This window comes from Gossypium raimondii, chromosome 6 (genome assembly GCF_025698545.1).
Source record: "Gossypium raimondii isolate GPD5lz chromosome 6, ASM2569854v1, whole genome shotgun sequence".
Taxonomy (NCBI): domain Eukaryota; kingdom Viridiplantae; phylum Streptophyta; class Magnoliopsida; order Malvales; family Malvaceae; genus Gossypium; species Gossypium raimondii.
In genome coordinates this window covers 346639-363750 of record NC_068570.1, presented here as the reverse complement: position 1 = coordinate 363750, position 17112 = coordinate 346639, and the positions used below count along the sequence as shown (strand labels likewise).

The 17112-nt window shown below is 28.6% G+C and overlaps 1 protein-coding gene across 2 annotated transcripts; it reads left to right on the top strand.

The window, feature by feature from the left end:
- The first annotated feature begins 14061 nt into the window (after window positions 1-14061).
- Window positions 14062-15747, top strand: LOC105771644 (B-box zinc finger protein 21). 2 transcript variants are annotated; one of them, XM_052632210.1, is made up of 4 exons: window positions 14062-14366; window positions 14447-14564; window positions 14682-14818; window positions 15433-15747. In XM_052632210.1, exons 1-4 carry the CDS (start codon window positions 14175-14177, stop codon window positions 15619-15621), a joined length of 636 nt encoding a protein of 211 aa, XP_052488170.1. In that variant the 5' UTR covers window positions 14062-14174; the 3' UTR covers window positions 15622-15747. The 2 variants fall into 2 exon arrangements, with proteins under 2 accessions (XP_052488170.1, XP_012448517.2); XM_012593063.2 differs by having other exon boundaries at window positions 14066-14366; window positions 14447-14818.
- Window positions 15748-17112: the final 1365 nt, after the last annotated feature.

Genomic DNA, 17112 nt, shown 5'->3' with positions numbered 1-17112 from the left:
AAAAGTACAAATGGGGTAGATATCTATAAATACTTTTTTACAATATTTAAATTCTATTATTTTAAAATTTCAATAGGTTTATTTATTGATATTAAATTTGAGTTTTTAAAACAATAAAAAATGGGGAAATAGCGCAATCAAATAATTATATATGGAAATAGCACGAAAATATTGATTGGGGTATGACGTGTATGATAAATCTTAAACTTATATATATATATATATGTGAATGTTGATTTAATGTGTAATTTATATATGAATTATAACTTGGTAAAATTATATATAAGAAATTTTAATTGTAATTCAAATGTGTATATATATATAAACTTGAGTTTTAGTCAACTATACATATTTATATTAGATAAATATAATTATATGTATATGCAATATGTATACATGTGAAATAGTTTTATATTGATAATAATGTTATTGATTTGTGAAAATTGAATAAAAATCATGTATAAAATTGTAAAAAATTTATATACATCATTGCACATTTGACCAAAGTTAATGTATAGTTTTTTAGTAAAAGACCTCTTTGACCCTTCTCAATTTTGATATTGAGAAAATTGGTCACTCTAAAAAATTTAGAGCAATTCATCCATGTTAATTTTGAAAGTAAGTAACTAAGGACAATTAATCATAATGATAATATTTTTCGTCAATTGTACATATTTTTATTGGTATAATAACAATTCTAGCCTTCAAAGTTTACACATTATGTCAATTTGGTATTGATTTAATAAATTCACCTCAAAACATTTACACGTTCTATTAGTTTGGTCTTGATTTAACAAATTTAGCCCGCAATATCTATACATATCATGTCTCAATTTAATTTGGCCTAAAAGCCTCACACAATCATCAATAAAATTTACCATATATTTATACCTCATAAGCATAGACCTATAATCACAAGGTCATCACAAGATCATTCTCATAAATATGACTTACTCATTTACATTCTTGCCAAATGTTCAATATACATCGAGTTCATTACTCATGAATTTTTCGTACATACCTGTATCCTTTCAACATGATCATACCTTGTCTTTTCTTTAACATAATCTTTGGATTACCCGTTGAACCACTTGGAATACTAAGGATACTCGGGAAAACTCGTACATAATGTATCGTACAAATGTCATGTCCTAGACATGGTCTTACATGGAAATCTCATATCGATGCCCATAGCCCAGCTATGGTCTTACACGAAGTCTCACATCGATCTCATATCCCAGATATGGTCTTATACGAAATCTCAAATCAATGTCGATGTCATATCCCAGATATGGTCTTATACGAGATCTCAAAACGATGCCGATGTCATATCCTAGACATGGTCTTATACGAGATCTCAAATCGATGCCGATGCCATATTCCAGACATGGTCTTATACAGGATCTCAAATCGATGCCGATGTCATATCTCAAATATAGTCTTATACGGGATCTTAAATCAATTTGGCAATATATATACATATACAAATCAATTCGGCAATATATATATATATCTACATATAAATCAATTCGGCAATATATAAAACATATACATTTGAATTCAAAAACATTTATTTACTTATGAACTTACCTCGTACGTAAACGAACAGACCGGATCAACTACTCGTCAACTTTCGATTTCCCCCGATCTAAATCCGATTTCTTTCTTTCCTGATCTATATGAATTCAAATTTAACTCATTTAATCACCTACTCATTCAATTTCATCCAAAAATACCTATTTGGACATTTTTACACTTTAACCCCTAAAGTTTCATATTTATTAAATTTAGTCCCTATTTCACAAATATACAAAATTCACACAATTCAATATAACCCAAGCTTAGCCGAATTACTATAGTGCCCCTAGCAGCCCAAAACTTTCATTTATTTCACATTTCAACCACTCAATTTTCATATTTCACAATTTAATCCTTATTTGACATTTTTGTCAAAAATCACTTTACAAAACATATTAATCTATCAACAATTATTCATTTTCCATCATCAACATTCAAAAACATCAATCTATCATCAATGGAAACTCACAAATTCATCCACCAATTCAAAAATTAGGGTATGGGTAACTAGAACACGAAGCAACGATCTCAAAAACATAAAAATTATAAAAAAAACTGGACAAATGATACTCGCATGCAAGCAAAATGGGGTTGGCCTAAAGTTCAAGCTTCCATGGCTTCTTTCTCTTTCAATTTTCGGTTGAATAATGGTTAAAGATGATAACTTTGCCTTTTTGTTTTATTTGTTTTGTCATTTTAACCAATTTACATAATTAACCTTTATAAACATTATTTATTACACAAAATGCCAAACCATCATATTCCACTATCTCTTTAATGGGCTAATTACCAAATAAGGACTTCCACACTAAATTTCTATAGCTATTTAATACCTTTAGCTAATAGAATACAACTCTTATGCTTTATACGATTTAGTCCTTTTTACCAAATTAAGCATTCAAATATTAAAATTTCTTTACGAAACTTTCACACATATATAATCACATGCTGTAAATACCAAAAATAATATTAAAATAATTTTTTGACCTTGGATTTGTGGTTCTGAAACCACTGTTTCGATTTAACTAAAATCGGGCTGTTACAGTCTACACAGTCTATCAACATTTTCACAGAATATATAAACATTAACGTCTAAATTTTTTATTATACAAATCAAAATTATGTACAATTGACGAAAAATATTAATATTGTCATTAATTTTCTTAAGTATTCACTTTTAAAATTTACATAAGTTAAATTATTTCAATTTTTTTTAAAAGAGACCAATTTACAATGGAAGAAGTGCTTTTATCGGAATTTTAAATTACTCGTTAGTGGGACTATTCTATGCATTTAATTTCCTTTTAAGATTCTTTTGTATGGTGATTAATGTTTGCATTTACCGGTTCAATTTAGAGGTGATCATGGGTTGGGCTACCCGGCTTAGCCCGACGGCCCGTCCAAAAAATGAGAGGGTTCGGGTAAAAATATAGGCCCGAAATATGAGTTTAGGCAAAAAAAATAAGGCCCGTTTAGAAAACGGGTCGGGCCTCGAGTAAAACTTTTTTGGTTTGGGCCCGGCCCGACCCGAATTATATATTAAATATTTTTTATTTTTAATCATATATATTTATATATATTTAATATGGGCCGGGTCGGACCAAGCCTAGGCCTAGAAATCAGGCTAAAAATTTTATTTGGGCCGGACCCGACCCGGCCCATGATCACCTCTAATCCAATTCCATGGTAATGTTTTTATTAAGGCAAACATTGCCAAAACGTAGTGTTCATTGGTTGATTGGTAATTAATTATTCATTCATAATTTTTCATTAGCTCTTAAATAATAGGAAAAATATGCTTATGCGTGTCAAAATTATATTCTTATTGTTACAATAACAACGATATTAATTAAATTAGAATTTAATTTAATAAATTTAGTAAGAAGTCCATGCTTAAAATGCAAGGTAAATAATTTAATAGTTAAAACATATGAGTAGTCCATAAATGATTGGGTATGGTTTTCATTACTCAACTTTGGATTCTTTCTCCTCAAATAAAAAACAGATAAATTAAAAAGCACTAAAATACCACTACTAATGGTAAGACACATTTATGAAAGAAAAGAAATCAATCTTATAAAATTAATGAGAAATAAAACTTAAGAAGGGTCTTTAATGCAATGTGCCAGCAATAAGAGCAATGCACATGAAAGTTGTACATTGGAAAGAGTTATTTGTTTTTATGCAATTCAATCTACCATCGATCCATTTAAATTACCACACAGATATAATTTATTAATTTAATTGTGACTTTGAGAACGAGGGGAACACTTCTACCCAAATTAATGGATCAAATATTGGGGTTACATGCGAAAAAGCTACTAATGGTTGTATGCGCGATTTTAGGTTGGAGTTTTGTAAATGGAATCAACAATATTAAGAGAATTAATTTATTAAGAGTTAGATTTGGCTCAAACTTTAAATTTAATTGAAATACTTTAAATATTGACTATGATATGTGCGAAAAATATAGGGCTGGTAGTAACCTTGGCCCCCTAAAATGGAAATTTATCTATATAATTCCTTTAACGCTTATGAAGTCACAAGCTAATATAATGATAAAAATACACTTTGATTCTTTCTAAATTTTATTATTCATTTGTGCCTCTAAAATAGTTTTCCGACTTCACCTTGGACTCTGAGTTGTGTTATTTACTACTATATAAAGCTTTTGATTGAATTGGTGTCATTTATCAACCGAATCTCAACTCAATTGTAAAATCACCAAAAGTTTATTCCTTTTACAAAGCAACACATATTATGTTGAGGGAATTTATGTCTTTTTATATTTTAATAAATCTAAAAAAATACATATACATAACGAGAATTATAAGATTTAAACCCAAGACATCACAATATTCGCTATCTCAAATTCATCATTTAAACCAAAACTATATATAATTTTTGTAATTTTTTTTTAAATTTATTAAATAAAATTTCCCATGGTTTAATAGTTATTAAGCAAGTCTAAAACAACTATGTGAAATGTCAAAGCTTGCTAGGGTATTGGTAGACCAATTCACATGAGAAATGCAAATGTATCAGCAGTTTTCTCGCTTGGCAGGGACTGAGTTTTTGGCAATGTTTACCCTTTGCCTCAAGTAATAAAACCATTACCATGGATAGCCTTAAATGCAATAATTAATCACCATACAAGAGAATCTTAAAATGGAAGATTAAATGCATAGAACTGCCACACTAATGAGTCATTAAAAATTTTGAATGGGTTAACCCGTGTTGACTTGATGATTAAGGTGTTCACCGTCTCAAATGTGGTCTGAATTCGAGTCACGCTAATTACGTTGCTATTAAAAATTTACCCTCTCCTTATAATTCATCAAAATTTTTTTAAATGGGTTAATTATTGAACTGTCAGAATATTTTATTGTAACATATTTAATTATATCAGTTTTGAGTTTGATTTATGCATAATTTTTAGTGTTTACCTTTTATAAAAAAAAGGGGTAAATTACACTCAAGATCACTCTAAAATAGAGTTTGTCTATTTTGGTTATTCTAATTTTTTTCCTTAATTTAGTCACTCTAATTAAGATAATTTTTCGAACTAGTTACTACTGTTAAAATTTCTGTTAATCCACTTACGAATTACTAATGTGACACTTTAGTCAATTGAATTGAATGATGACACGTAACATCATTTAACTTTTAATTAAAGTTTGATAACCTCTCTATAATTATTTTAAAACGTACTTCTTTTTTTCTTTCTCTTCTCTTTTGTACCTTCAAAAATGGAGAAACATATTATTAGTCTCGCATTTGCAAACAAACTCTCAAATGTTGATTTCACTATTAAAGCAGACGACAATAGGCAAATGGATTCTTAAAAATAAGGTTCTTGATGTGACAAATATATTGATATTCTCCTCTCTCTTTTTCTCCTTATTTTCTTGGCAACCAAACAGAAAAAAGCCATTTAATCAAAGAATCCAAACTGTAAATGCATTGAAAAGTAAACGTCGAAACTTAAAATCCACAAAATTGATTCACATGAGATATTTTAAAATTAAAATTATCAATTAAATAGAAAATACGTAATTCTAGATATGATCTTCAAACCTGATCGCTTTTTTTCTTCGATAAATATATATAAAGGTATGACAAAGATCAAAATAAAGAATAATGAAATATATATATATATATATATATATATATAAATATGCCACATATCTAGTGTAGGGCGTAGGTACAAAAAGAAGAGAAAAAATGGTATTTTGGAATAGCTACAGAGAGGTCTCCAAGCTTTAGTCAAAAGTAAAAAAAAAAAAAAGGTGTTACATGCCGTTATTTAATTGGCTAAAGTGTCACGTCGACAATCAGTTACTGGATTAACGGAATTTTTAATGGCAGTGACTAGTTCAAACAATTATCTTAACTAGAGTGATTACATTGAGAAAAAAAATTAAAGTTACCAGAATAGAATAAATTCTATTTTAAAATGACGCTGGTGTAGTTTACCAAAAAAGAAGGGATTAGGAAACACTTTTTTTAAGTGTTCGATAAATTTTAGGGATAATATCAAATTTATACATTAACTTTGGCCCAATGTGCAATTTGATACATAAACTTTGTTTTGGTGCAATTATACACATGAAACTTGAATTGTGGTTCATATGTATATATGAAACTTTGATTTTGATTCAATTGTACACATTTAAAGAATTGAATATATACGCTTATTTTCATATTGGGTTAATGTAATTGCTTGTACATGCAAAATATCAACATAAAATGGTGTTAATTCAATAATATTGTTAGTGATTCGTGAAAACCGAATCAAATCAAAATTTCATGTATAAAATCATAAAAATTAAAGTTCCTGTATGATATTTCAATTTTATTGAATCAAAATTCTTTTATAGTTTTAATATTTATCCCTAAATTTTAAAGTTGAGTTATTTAAATTTTAAAGTTATTGAAAAGGAAAAGTCGATAATGACCAACTTGTTACTTAAGGTTCAAAACATTGAATAAATTATTTATTTAGAGCGTTAAAAAATCGGTTTTAAATTTGGGTGTAATTATTTGTAATTATATATATGTGATATGCTCGGTAACTATTATAATAATGTTTGCATAAAATTAAATATAATTAGAGTACCTCAATTACGCTCAAATTTTTATAGGATTGAGAATTGGAGAAATATGCAAGTAATTAGTGGAGATAACTTTCAATTTTTTTTGTAAACTTTTATTCTTTCTTTTTTAGATATAAGTACACTCTACGAAACAAACAGGTTTATTAAATTAACATTGCTTATATTTACGAGGCAATGATTTTTTTTAAAGGGGAGAAGGGTGAGAAGGGATAAAATTCGAATACATGTAGATCAATGATCATGGAAGTTAGTGACCATACTTAACGCTCAACTTAAATAAGTCTTAGTTGTCAAAATATACGAGAAAATGTTTGGTATATTGTCACTGGAGTTTTTAAACTCCAGGATCAAGAGGTTGATAAGTGTCTTATAAAGATATTATAGTAAATCATTAAATATATATATATATATTTATAAAAAGAGACGGATGCTTTGTAACACTACTTGTGAAATTAAAAAATACACTACCAGCGTACTAAAGATTCAACTATAATATATTAGTACAATATTCATCAGTAATGAAGTCTGACTGCATAATGTTAATGCTATATATATCTGATAATTGGGCCATCATATTGGCCAGCAAGGAGTTCTTTTGTTTCTTCAAATTCAACTTTAGTTTTTAGCCCAACATTTACAGTGTCTAGAGTATAGATTAAAGTTGGATTGGATATTTGAGCTCTATTATAGACCTGCTCATACTTCGGGTCACTCATTTAGGTTCGAAGATTTGCTTAAAAAATAGATTTTGGGTAAAATTTAATATCTGCTTTTTATATGGGCCAAGGCTTGGGTAAAATTTTTGAACCATTTTAACTCAAATTTTTGAACTTTGGCCACTCAATTTTTTAAAATTTATTTTGACCCTCAACGTAAAATTCTTTGCTTGATCCATAACTAAAATTTGACCTAAACCAAAATAATAATACTAAAGGGTAAACTACAGCCAAAATCATTAAATTATTAGTAAGTTTACGTTTTAGTTATTTAACTTCAAAAGGTTACAAAATGGTCATTGAACTATTCGAAAGTTTTCATTTAATTCACTGGGTTGTTAAAACCACTTATGTATAGCCTTCTTTGGTCATACCGCCTGCACCAAACAAAAGCTCTCCTTCCCCTTCTCTTCTACAATTTAGTTTTTTTTTTCATAAAACAACTTTGTGGGTCATGAATCTACAAACCAAAATCTAAACAACTTTCTTCTCTGATATCCGATATTGACCATCAAATCGACTTGGATCTAAGATACATTATTCTACTCGTCAATAGTATTGATCAACTACATCATTGCTTGAAACTCACTAGTTAGGCTTTTTGTTAAAAAAATTAACAACCCAATGATTTAAATAAAAAATTTCAAATAATTCAGTGACTTAAATGAAAATTTTCGAATAGTTCAATAACTATTTTGTAATTTTTTGAAGTTAAGTATCTCCAACGTAAACTTACTGATAATTTGATGACCTTAAATGTAATTTACCCTAAAAGAAATTCTGAACCATATTAATCCAATTCAAAACCAACTCCATCTGCCCTATACCCTTTGAAAGCCTCTAATAAAAAAATATGTCAACCCCTATCCCACACTATGAAACCATTTCAAATAGTGGATCAACATCCCTCGAAAATTGTCATCTTCAAGCATTTGCTTGAAGGAAAGAGGTAGTTGACTAAATCATATCATTCTCATATATATACGTGCTTTTAAAGTTTAGAATTTACGATTTAGAATACATATAACATTCTTTTCCAAATCTTTTTTCAGTCACAATCATCATTTATGGTTAAACTTTTTTGAAGGTTGTGTGAGTGGTCCAACACTTCACCATCATCATCAAAAAGTGGGTTTGGCTTAGATCTGGCGTGGGATCTCTACTCACTGTGCCAACTTAAAACACCCTCAAGCTTAGCTTCATCGATGCAATAAAAGCTTACCTAACCCATATTTACACACTTCTGGCTTAGAGATTTGGACTTTTCCAAAGCTTTATTGTGATTCTACATTAGATGCAACAAGAATGTTGGCAATGTCTTTTAAAGATGTAATTTAGACATTTTAGCTGCTCAATTATTTAATTCAGTCTTTGTTTTCTTTAAGTTTTTTCACTGTCGCAGAGTGTGATATTAAGTTTTGAGGGGATTTGATGAAATTTTTTAAAAAAATGGAGTTTAATGAAAATTATTTAATTTGGGGCTCGTGGTTAAACTTCTCAATAATGTCAATTTTAAAGTTTGAATTTTAATCCTCTCCGTGAAAACGTAATATACCTACCATCATTGCTCCCGATTGTTATTGATTCTTAAAATTAATGTTGATTATGTATATAGAAGAATTGAGAAATTTAATTATATTTCTATTGAAAAAAGGAACGATTGCACTTAAAGATGTTAAATTTACGAGACATAATGATAAATTTAGCCTCAAATATTTAATCTTTTGCTAGTTTGATCCTAATTTTTTATCACTTTGATCCTCAACCTTCAAAATATAAGTCGGTTTTTTTAAATGAAAATTTTGATTGGACTATGAAACTTTTAATGGCATTAACACGAAACTTATATAGCAATCCATATTTTCTTCATAAAATTAAAATAATAATAATAAAATTATTCATGCCAATAATAAAGTACATATAAAATATCACACGGACTGCTAAGTCAGTACTATTAAAATTTTAACAGCCCATCCAAAACAAAGCAATTTGTTTAAAATTTGAAAGCTGAAAACCAAAGTGAATTCAAAAAATTAGGACTAAATTAACAAAATAAGTAAATATTATGGACTAAACTTGCTATTTTGCTAATTTATAACCAAAAAAGCTCTTGGAAGACACAAATGGGTGTGTAGTGGGGAACCCCATTATCGGTAGAAAACCCATCATTTATGGGGGGCAAATGGGTAGTAAATCCCTTATCTAACGCATCCTATGTATTAGTATGTTCATTATTAACCTTGAAACAAATAATTGAGGATCACACACCTGTGAGTCTTTACTGCTACCAAAGATCCTTTGTTCCCCATACATATGCACACTCCTATCCCATTATTTTATTTAACTAATTTTTAGAATATTCTTCCTTTTTTTAGTATAATCATGAGTGTTTTCATTCATTTTACGATCTGAGATTAGTCCTCTTCGAACTGAAAATGATATTTAAGTAAAACCTTTCCAACAATGATGATTCCAAAACTCGAACTTGACCCAAATATGCTTAGATAAATATCTTATAAGACTGATTATTTTGGGGTCTCTCGACGAACACTTTTACTTCATCTACCAACAAGTGGTTGAGTGTAATGATAAGACACATTACACGATCCTAAAAAGAGAATATATGTTCAAACCTGAGATGATATTATTGAGAGGAATAAATATAAACTTTGAACATGAATCATAAAATAAACATATAAAAAAATTACTTCATCTAATAATACTTTAAAGAATAATATATAATTGAAAAGAATATATAATATTTTTTAAACAAAGAATAATAAAATTTAAAAAGAAAATTTAGCTTCATCCCTACATATAAAAATGAGTTATAGAAAAAATTTAAACCAATAAAATACCATATAACTTATACCATTACAAAAATCATGCATAATTATTTATGTTGAATTGTCAAGCTCATAATTATTTATTGATATACATATATATTGCATGTTATCCTACATGCTACAACTCAACCCTTATATCCTTAATACTAAAACTTGTTTAAGCTTTTGATAAATATGACTTTAAAATTTGAGCATGTTTGAGGCATGGCATCATCAACCCCCATATACCTTATTTTTGAAAGTTTTGTACCTATCCTCCCTCTACCTATAGCAAAATTAATTTAAGAAATATAGTATAATTTCAGAATCTCCAACATTCAATCTAAATAGTAGTTTTGGATATTGAATTTGAGATTGATGTTAGAAGTAGACAATGATTTTTGGTGATAAAAACATTAAGAGTTTAATTGTGTTTTGTCTCTTCGATTTAAAAAATGAATAAATTAATTTTTATATATTAGATTAAAGAGTAAATTGATTGTTCTGTTAAAAATATTTTACAACTAAAAATGGGTCTTTGTAAGTCAAAATGTGACACGTGTGGTACGTCACGTGTCATTATTTAGTTATTCTGCCAGTCATATCAAATTTTAATAGTGGAAATGAATAATTTTTTTATAAAAATAACTAAATTGCTCTTTAATTTAATGTACATATATTATTTTATCCATTTTAATACAGGAAACAAAATGTAATTTAAAATATTTTTATAACGATTTTGGTCTTTCAAAATAATAAAATTAATGAGAATGTGAAAAGTTGAAACCATTTCCAATAATGGAGGCACGTGGGAGGTTTGCTTATTTATCCCTTTTTCAAAGAGAGAGGTAGAGAAAATATCTTCTCTAATGTAAATAAATGGTTAGATTTTATTTTATTTTTCGTAAATTATAGATTTAATTTTTATACTTTAATTTGATCATTTTAATTTATGTATTTTTTTCAATTTTGAAATTTTAGTTCGATTAAGTGTTGATTATTAAATTCATTAAGTTCCATTATTTTCAAAATCTTATGCAAAGAAATATATTATCATAAGTGTAATGTCGTATCGACTTGTTATTTCTACATACTACTTATTGAAAAGTCAATTAATGGATTTAGTTATCGCTTTGTGTCGAATTCAAAAATATAAAGACTAAGAATGATTATATTAAAAACATAGGCTAAATTTACAATTTTATGCATAGTACACAACTAATTGCAGGATTTTACCAAATGAATTTAATTGTTGCAATTTGAGTCATCGCTAAAATTTTAAAACTAAAAAGATATTCTGACTAAACTTATAATTTATGCAAAGTAATAAAAGATATTCTTGATGAATACTCCAATATTTACCCTTTAAAGTCATAATAATAATAATAATAATAATAATAATAATAATAATTTCTAACTGATATATTTTATATATTAAAATAAAAAATAAATTATCGATTGTTATTATATTTAATATACAAACAATATAATTGTGTATTGATTAAAAAAATTGCAAAGAGCAACTACTCGCTGGAGTGGAGTGGCAGCCCATTAGCTGACAATTTCTTCATGAGGAGGCCAACTGATCACATGAACAATCCAGACTCTTCTTTCGTCTATTTTCTGCAATCAAAATTATTTTTTTTAGTATTCTTAATAATATTATCTTTAAATAAAAGTAAGTTTAGAAAAAATTTAAGAGGATGAAAATTGAATTATGAATTTTTTAAAAGTTCAAATATGGTTTCATCCAACATTTTTAAAAGGACTAAACAATTTTTTTCATTTTTTAAAGGTTCATAAATTTATAATTTAATAATTTATAAGGGAGTAAAACTGCAATTATCTATTTTTAGGAGGCTAGAGCATCCTTTATATTTGCCCCTGCCTCAAATTGGAGCTCGAATTTTCTCTAAGAATATAATGTAGTGTAAGATTTGATGAGAATTCATAGTAATTTTTTACCATTAGAAATAGATTTATTTTATCTTGGACCATTAGAGTTGTTAATTTTATTTGAATTTGAAAATTCAATGAGATTAATTTAAATTCAAATTGATTTAATTATAAAACTCAACTATCCGAATTCATTTAAACTTGCATATACATACACTAAACTCGAAATTGCCATGATTCAAAATTATTTGTACTCAAAATGATACGATGAAATAATTTAAAATGATCTAATCTAATTTCACCCTAAATTGAAATGAAAAATAAATTTAAAATTAGAATGAACCATATCCAAAATATTAGGATTGAAATGGCGAATGATCATTAAACAGATTTTAAGAAAAGCGAATTTTTCTCCCCACATTTTGACGGGTCTAATGAAAGAATTTCCGCTTAGAACCTGTGTTGTTCCCTATTAAAATTGCTGATGAGATCCCATAAGATAATCATTACATACTGTCTAATTCTATTGCTGCAGTCTTTTTTAGTAAAGGAAAAACGAAAAAATCAACTCCATTCGTTGAATTGAACGGACTGTTATTCATACATTATGGAATTTAGGCAATTAAGTTCGTCTATCAAGTTAATCATTAGTTTGGGTGTTAAATGTCAACTCAGATTTAGTGTTGAGCATGCGTGAATTAAATTATAAGTACACACATATCCACCATATGGATAGTTTAACTACGACATGAAAAAAGAAAAGAAAAAGCCTTTATAAAGTTTGTTGACATTGTTAGTTCTTTTTAACACATTTATTCCAAGATGTATATATAATAAGTATACAAGTGTTTACAATTTAATCCATGCATTTTAGATGTGCTCCATGTTAGTTCTAAATTAGCATGGGTTGAACTTATAATGCCACAAATTATTGGTTTAACCGGTTTGACCGTCAACCTAACCATAATCAAATAAACAAATAAAAATTTTTAAAAAAAAAAAATTATAAACTAGTTCAACTATCAATTTTTTGTTCCAATTTTTTTTTTAAAGGTTCTTAGCAAGTTGTTCGAAGGTAAGTGTAATCTCTTTGTCTAGACCAATCTAACCAATCGGTTCTTAGTGCAACTGGCCAATCTAGTCTAGTTCCAACAATATTGCATTTAACTCCTAAATTAACGACTAGACTGACGGAAGAACCAAATTGATACTAATCTTTTGATGATTCAATTAAAACGTTTGAAGTTTAGAGACAAATTTAAAATTGCATAAATTACACCCAAGATCACTAAACTATCAGTAAGTTAACGTTTTAGTTATTGAACTTTAAAACGTTAAAACATGGTCAATGAACTACTTGTAAGTTTTCATTAAGTCTCTAGGCTGTTAAAATCGTTGTTGTATGGTATTCTCTGTTCATACCGCTTGCATTAATCAAAAGCTCTCATTCATCTTTTTTTTTTACAGTTCAGTTTTTTTTCATGAAATAACTTTAAATGCCACGAATTTACGAACTAAAATCCTAATAGTTTTTTTCTCCTAATCTCTGACACTAACTGTCAAATCGCATTGGATCTAAGGTATGTTCTTCTACTCGTCGATAAGTACTAATCCACCATATCGATCATTGAATTGTCGTTTGGAGCTCACTAGTTGGACATTTTATTAAAAACAAATAGTTCAATGACTTATATGAAAACTTTCAAATAATTTAATGACCATTGTGTAACTTTTTGAAGTTCGATGACCAAAAAATAAACTTACTAATCGTCTAGTGACCTTAGGTATAGTTACCCTTTAAAATTTGAGTTTCGGAGACCTTTAATGCAATTAACCCAAAAATTAAAAAAACAAAACGAAAATCACCATTCAAGATGAAGGCAAACCTACCCATATTTCCGTGTCTCTCTCAATCCGAACATCGAACCCCAATTCCCAAATACCCCCCCCCCCCAAACCAACTATATCAAAGTCACCCCATTTTTAAGTACTCTCTGAATATGTAACCTTATAACCCCCTCTTGTATCAGCACCCCAAAAAAATGAAGATTCAGTGCGACGTGTGTTACAAAGAGGAGGCCACTGTCTTCTGCACCGCCGACGAAGCCGCCCTTTGTGACGCCTGTGACCATCGTGTCCACCATGCCAACAAGCTTGCTTCTAAACACCAACGTTTTACCCTTCTCCATCCTTGTTCTTCTTCTAAACAAGTCCCTCTTTGTGATATCTGTCAGGTGATTTTTAAACAATTTCATCACTGTCTTGAAAATTTCGTGTTAGAATTTAATGTTTCTATTGTTGGGTTTTTTTTTAGGAGAAACGAGCTTTCTTGTTTTGTCAACAAGACAGGGCGATCTTATGTAGGGATTGCGATGTCCCTATTCACTCAGCTAATGAACATACACAAAGACATAACAGGTTCCTTCTTACAGGTGTTAAACTTTCATCAAGATCAGCTACTTATAATACAACATCATCATCATCCAACGGTGGTGATTCAGTCCCTGAATTCAAAGTTAACAACCCCATCTCCTCCATTTCACCACCAGATTTCAATCCATCGTCAAATGAAGTTGATGGTTCAACAAGTAGTATATCTGAGTACTTAATTGAGATGCTCCCTGGTTGGCATGTTGAAGATTTACTTGATTCATCTCCATCTCTATCTCCCATTGGTTTCTGTAAGGTTTGCATTCATTCTCCACCGTTTGATCTTTTTGATTGATTTATTTTTATTGGGATCTGAACAATGGGTTTATTTTCTTTGGTGTAAACTACACCACAAAGTGATTAATTTTTATTCAGTTAAATTTTTGGTGATTTAATTTTAAAAGTTATAAAATAATTATTAAAAAATTAAAAAAAGAATTTTATGTTACTGGGTTGTCAATAATTTGACTAACAAGCTACAAGCGATGATTTAACGATTTGTCCGGTAAATTAACATTTATCGATGAGTAAAAGAATATATCTTAAATTTAAGTTGATCTGATAGCAATGTCGAGATTAAAGAAGAAAGTTGTTTATATTTTAATTCATAAAGTCATTACGTTGAAAATTATTTTATAAAAAAACAAATTGTAAAAGAAAAAAGGAAGGGGAGCTTCCGATTGATACAAGTGGTGAAATAGAAAAGGTTATATAGTAGCAATTTTAACAATTCAGCATGATTTAGCTGAAATATTTTGAATAATTTAATAATTATTTTGTAACTTTTTGAAATTAAGTTATCGAAACGTAACTTATTGATAGTTTATGACTTGGGTTACTTTACTATTTTTCTTTCGTTCTTTTTGATAGAATGATGATGGAATGTTGCCATTTTCTGATCCTTCACAATCTCTTTATCATCTTCCTCAAATGGAAGGACCAATTGGGTTAAAAGAAACAACCATGAAAGGTAACAAGAGATGGACAAATGATGCTTTTACAGTCCCACAAATCAATCCTCCTCCTACCGTTGTAACTAAGAGATCTAGGCCTTTTTAAAAGGAACTTCAAGTTCTTATTTTTGCTTGTAATTTTCCTTGCTTTGATGTTTTTCATTTTGTATTCTTCTCACTACTTTGTAAATATCAATGAAAAAAATTCTCCTTTTGTTTTGTTTTTGCTTAATCTTAGTTGATGATTTATCATTGTCTGAAAAACTGTTGAAGTGCCAACAGGACAATCAAAGGAACAATCAATCAAAAGCCCTTTTGGTCGGGAGAGACTAACCTTTGTAAGAGGGTACAACAAAAGAAGAGGAAAGGTGACCATGATTGTGATCAAGATAAAGAAAGGAGGGGTATACAAAAAGGGATGGTCTGGTTTTTTGTCTTGAACCAAATTGCAGGGTCATGGTGGGTACAAGCATACCCCCTAAAGACTAAAAAAATGGATTAGAAGTCGCTGTATTAGAAGTTATATTACATTTGTCTCTTTATTAATTTCTACAACTAAGAATTGGCCTGGCTGACTCAATAACTAAACAATTACACGTAGCGTGCCATGTGTGCCTTATGCTTACGTATAGGAACCAACTTTTAACAAAAAAATGGATAGAGTTTTAACAAATGACCATTTTTTTATCTAACTTATAGAAACTAATTTGTCATTTTTTTTAGTAAAAACGGTAAAATGCAATTTAACTCTTAGTATAAGTACCTTTATGATGCTTTTACCTTGTTTTTGTTATTAATATTAATCAACTTGAAATCTTTTAATAGATGAATTAAACGAAACTTTTATGATTAACCTATGAATATATAGGTTAAAATATGCTATAAGTCTTTATACGCCTCACAAATTTGGAATTTAGTCAATGTGCTTTTATTTTTAGGAATTTAATCGTTTTGCTTTTCATATTTGAAAATTTAGGTCCAACTATTAACACTGTTAAATTTACTTTGTTAAATTTATCTTGTAATTTGGTCTTTTTGCAATTTTACTTTTTTTGGTGACCTTTTACCTAAAAAGCTAAAAAATCAATTATATTTGATTGAAAATTTCCAAAAACTGGAAACACCCAAAATCCACTATAATAATTTTTATCTTTTCTCATTCTTTTAAAATTAATCCTCAATATCACAAAACAAAAGTAAAATATCAAATTTCACAATGTGTTGATATTGAGGGTTAAAAACTACCACCGGTAGCCTGTTAATGACTAAAAAGATAAAATTAAAAAATTAAATAACCATTTTATAATTTTTCATAATTTAGTGACTAAAAAAATAATAATAATTAAGTGACCATTAATATAATTTACCGTTTCTTATATCAATTCGATGTTATATGTGCTTTGCTTTTCATGGCACAACGTTTATGTCCATCTTTACATTAATTATAGTCCTCTTGATTCCATCGTTTTGAACGTGCTAGTAAAACGACAAAAGTTGTTGTTGTTGGTCAATATCGGGCCAAAAGGTTTCATCTTTGTGCCGACCACCCACATCATAACCTACCTTAGCTAATTTAAAGCAGATCCCTGTCATATGT

What these genes read in the sequence shown, in the direction of transcription:
- LOC105771644 (XM_012593063.2), top strand. Translation starts at nt 14,175, where the DNA reads ATGAAGATTCAGTGCGACGTGTGTTACAAAGAGGAGGCCACTGTCTTC. An exon ending in CTCTTTGTGATATCTGTCAG is followed by an intron (nt 14,367 to 14,446) that starts GTGATTTTTAAA and finishes GTTTTTTTTTAG; the next exon opens with GAGAAACGAGCTTTCTTGTT. An exon ending in CTCCCATTGGTTTCTGTAAG is followed by an intron (nt 14,819 to 15,432) that starts GTTTGCATTCAT and finishes TCTTTTTGATAG; the next exon opens with AATGATGATGGAATGTTGCC.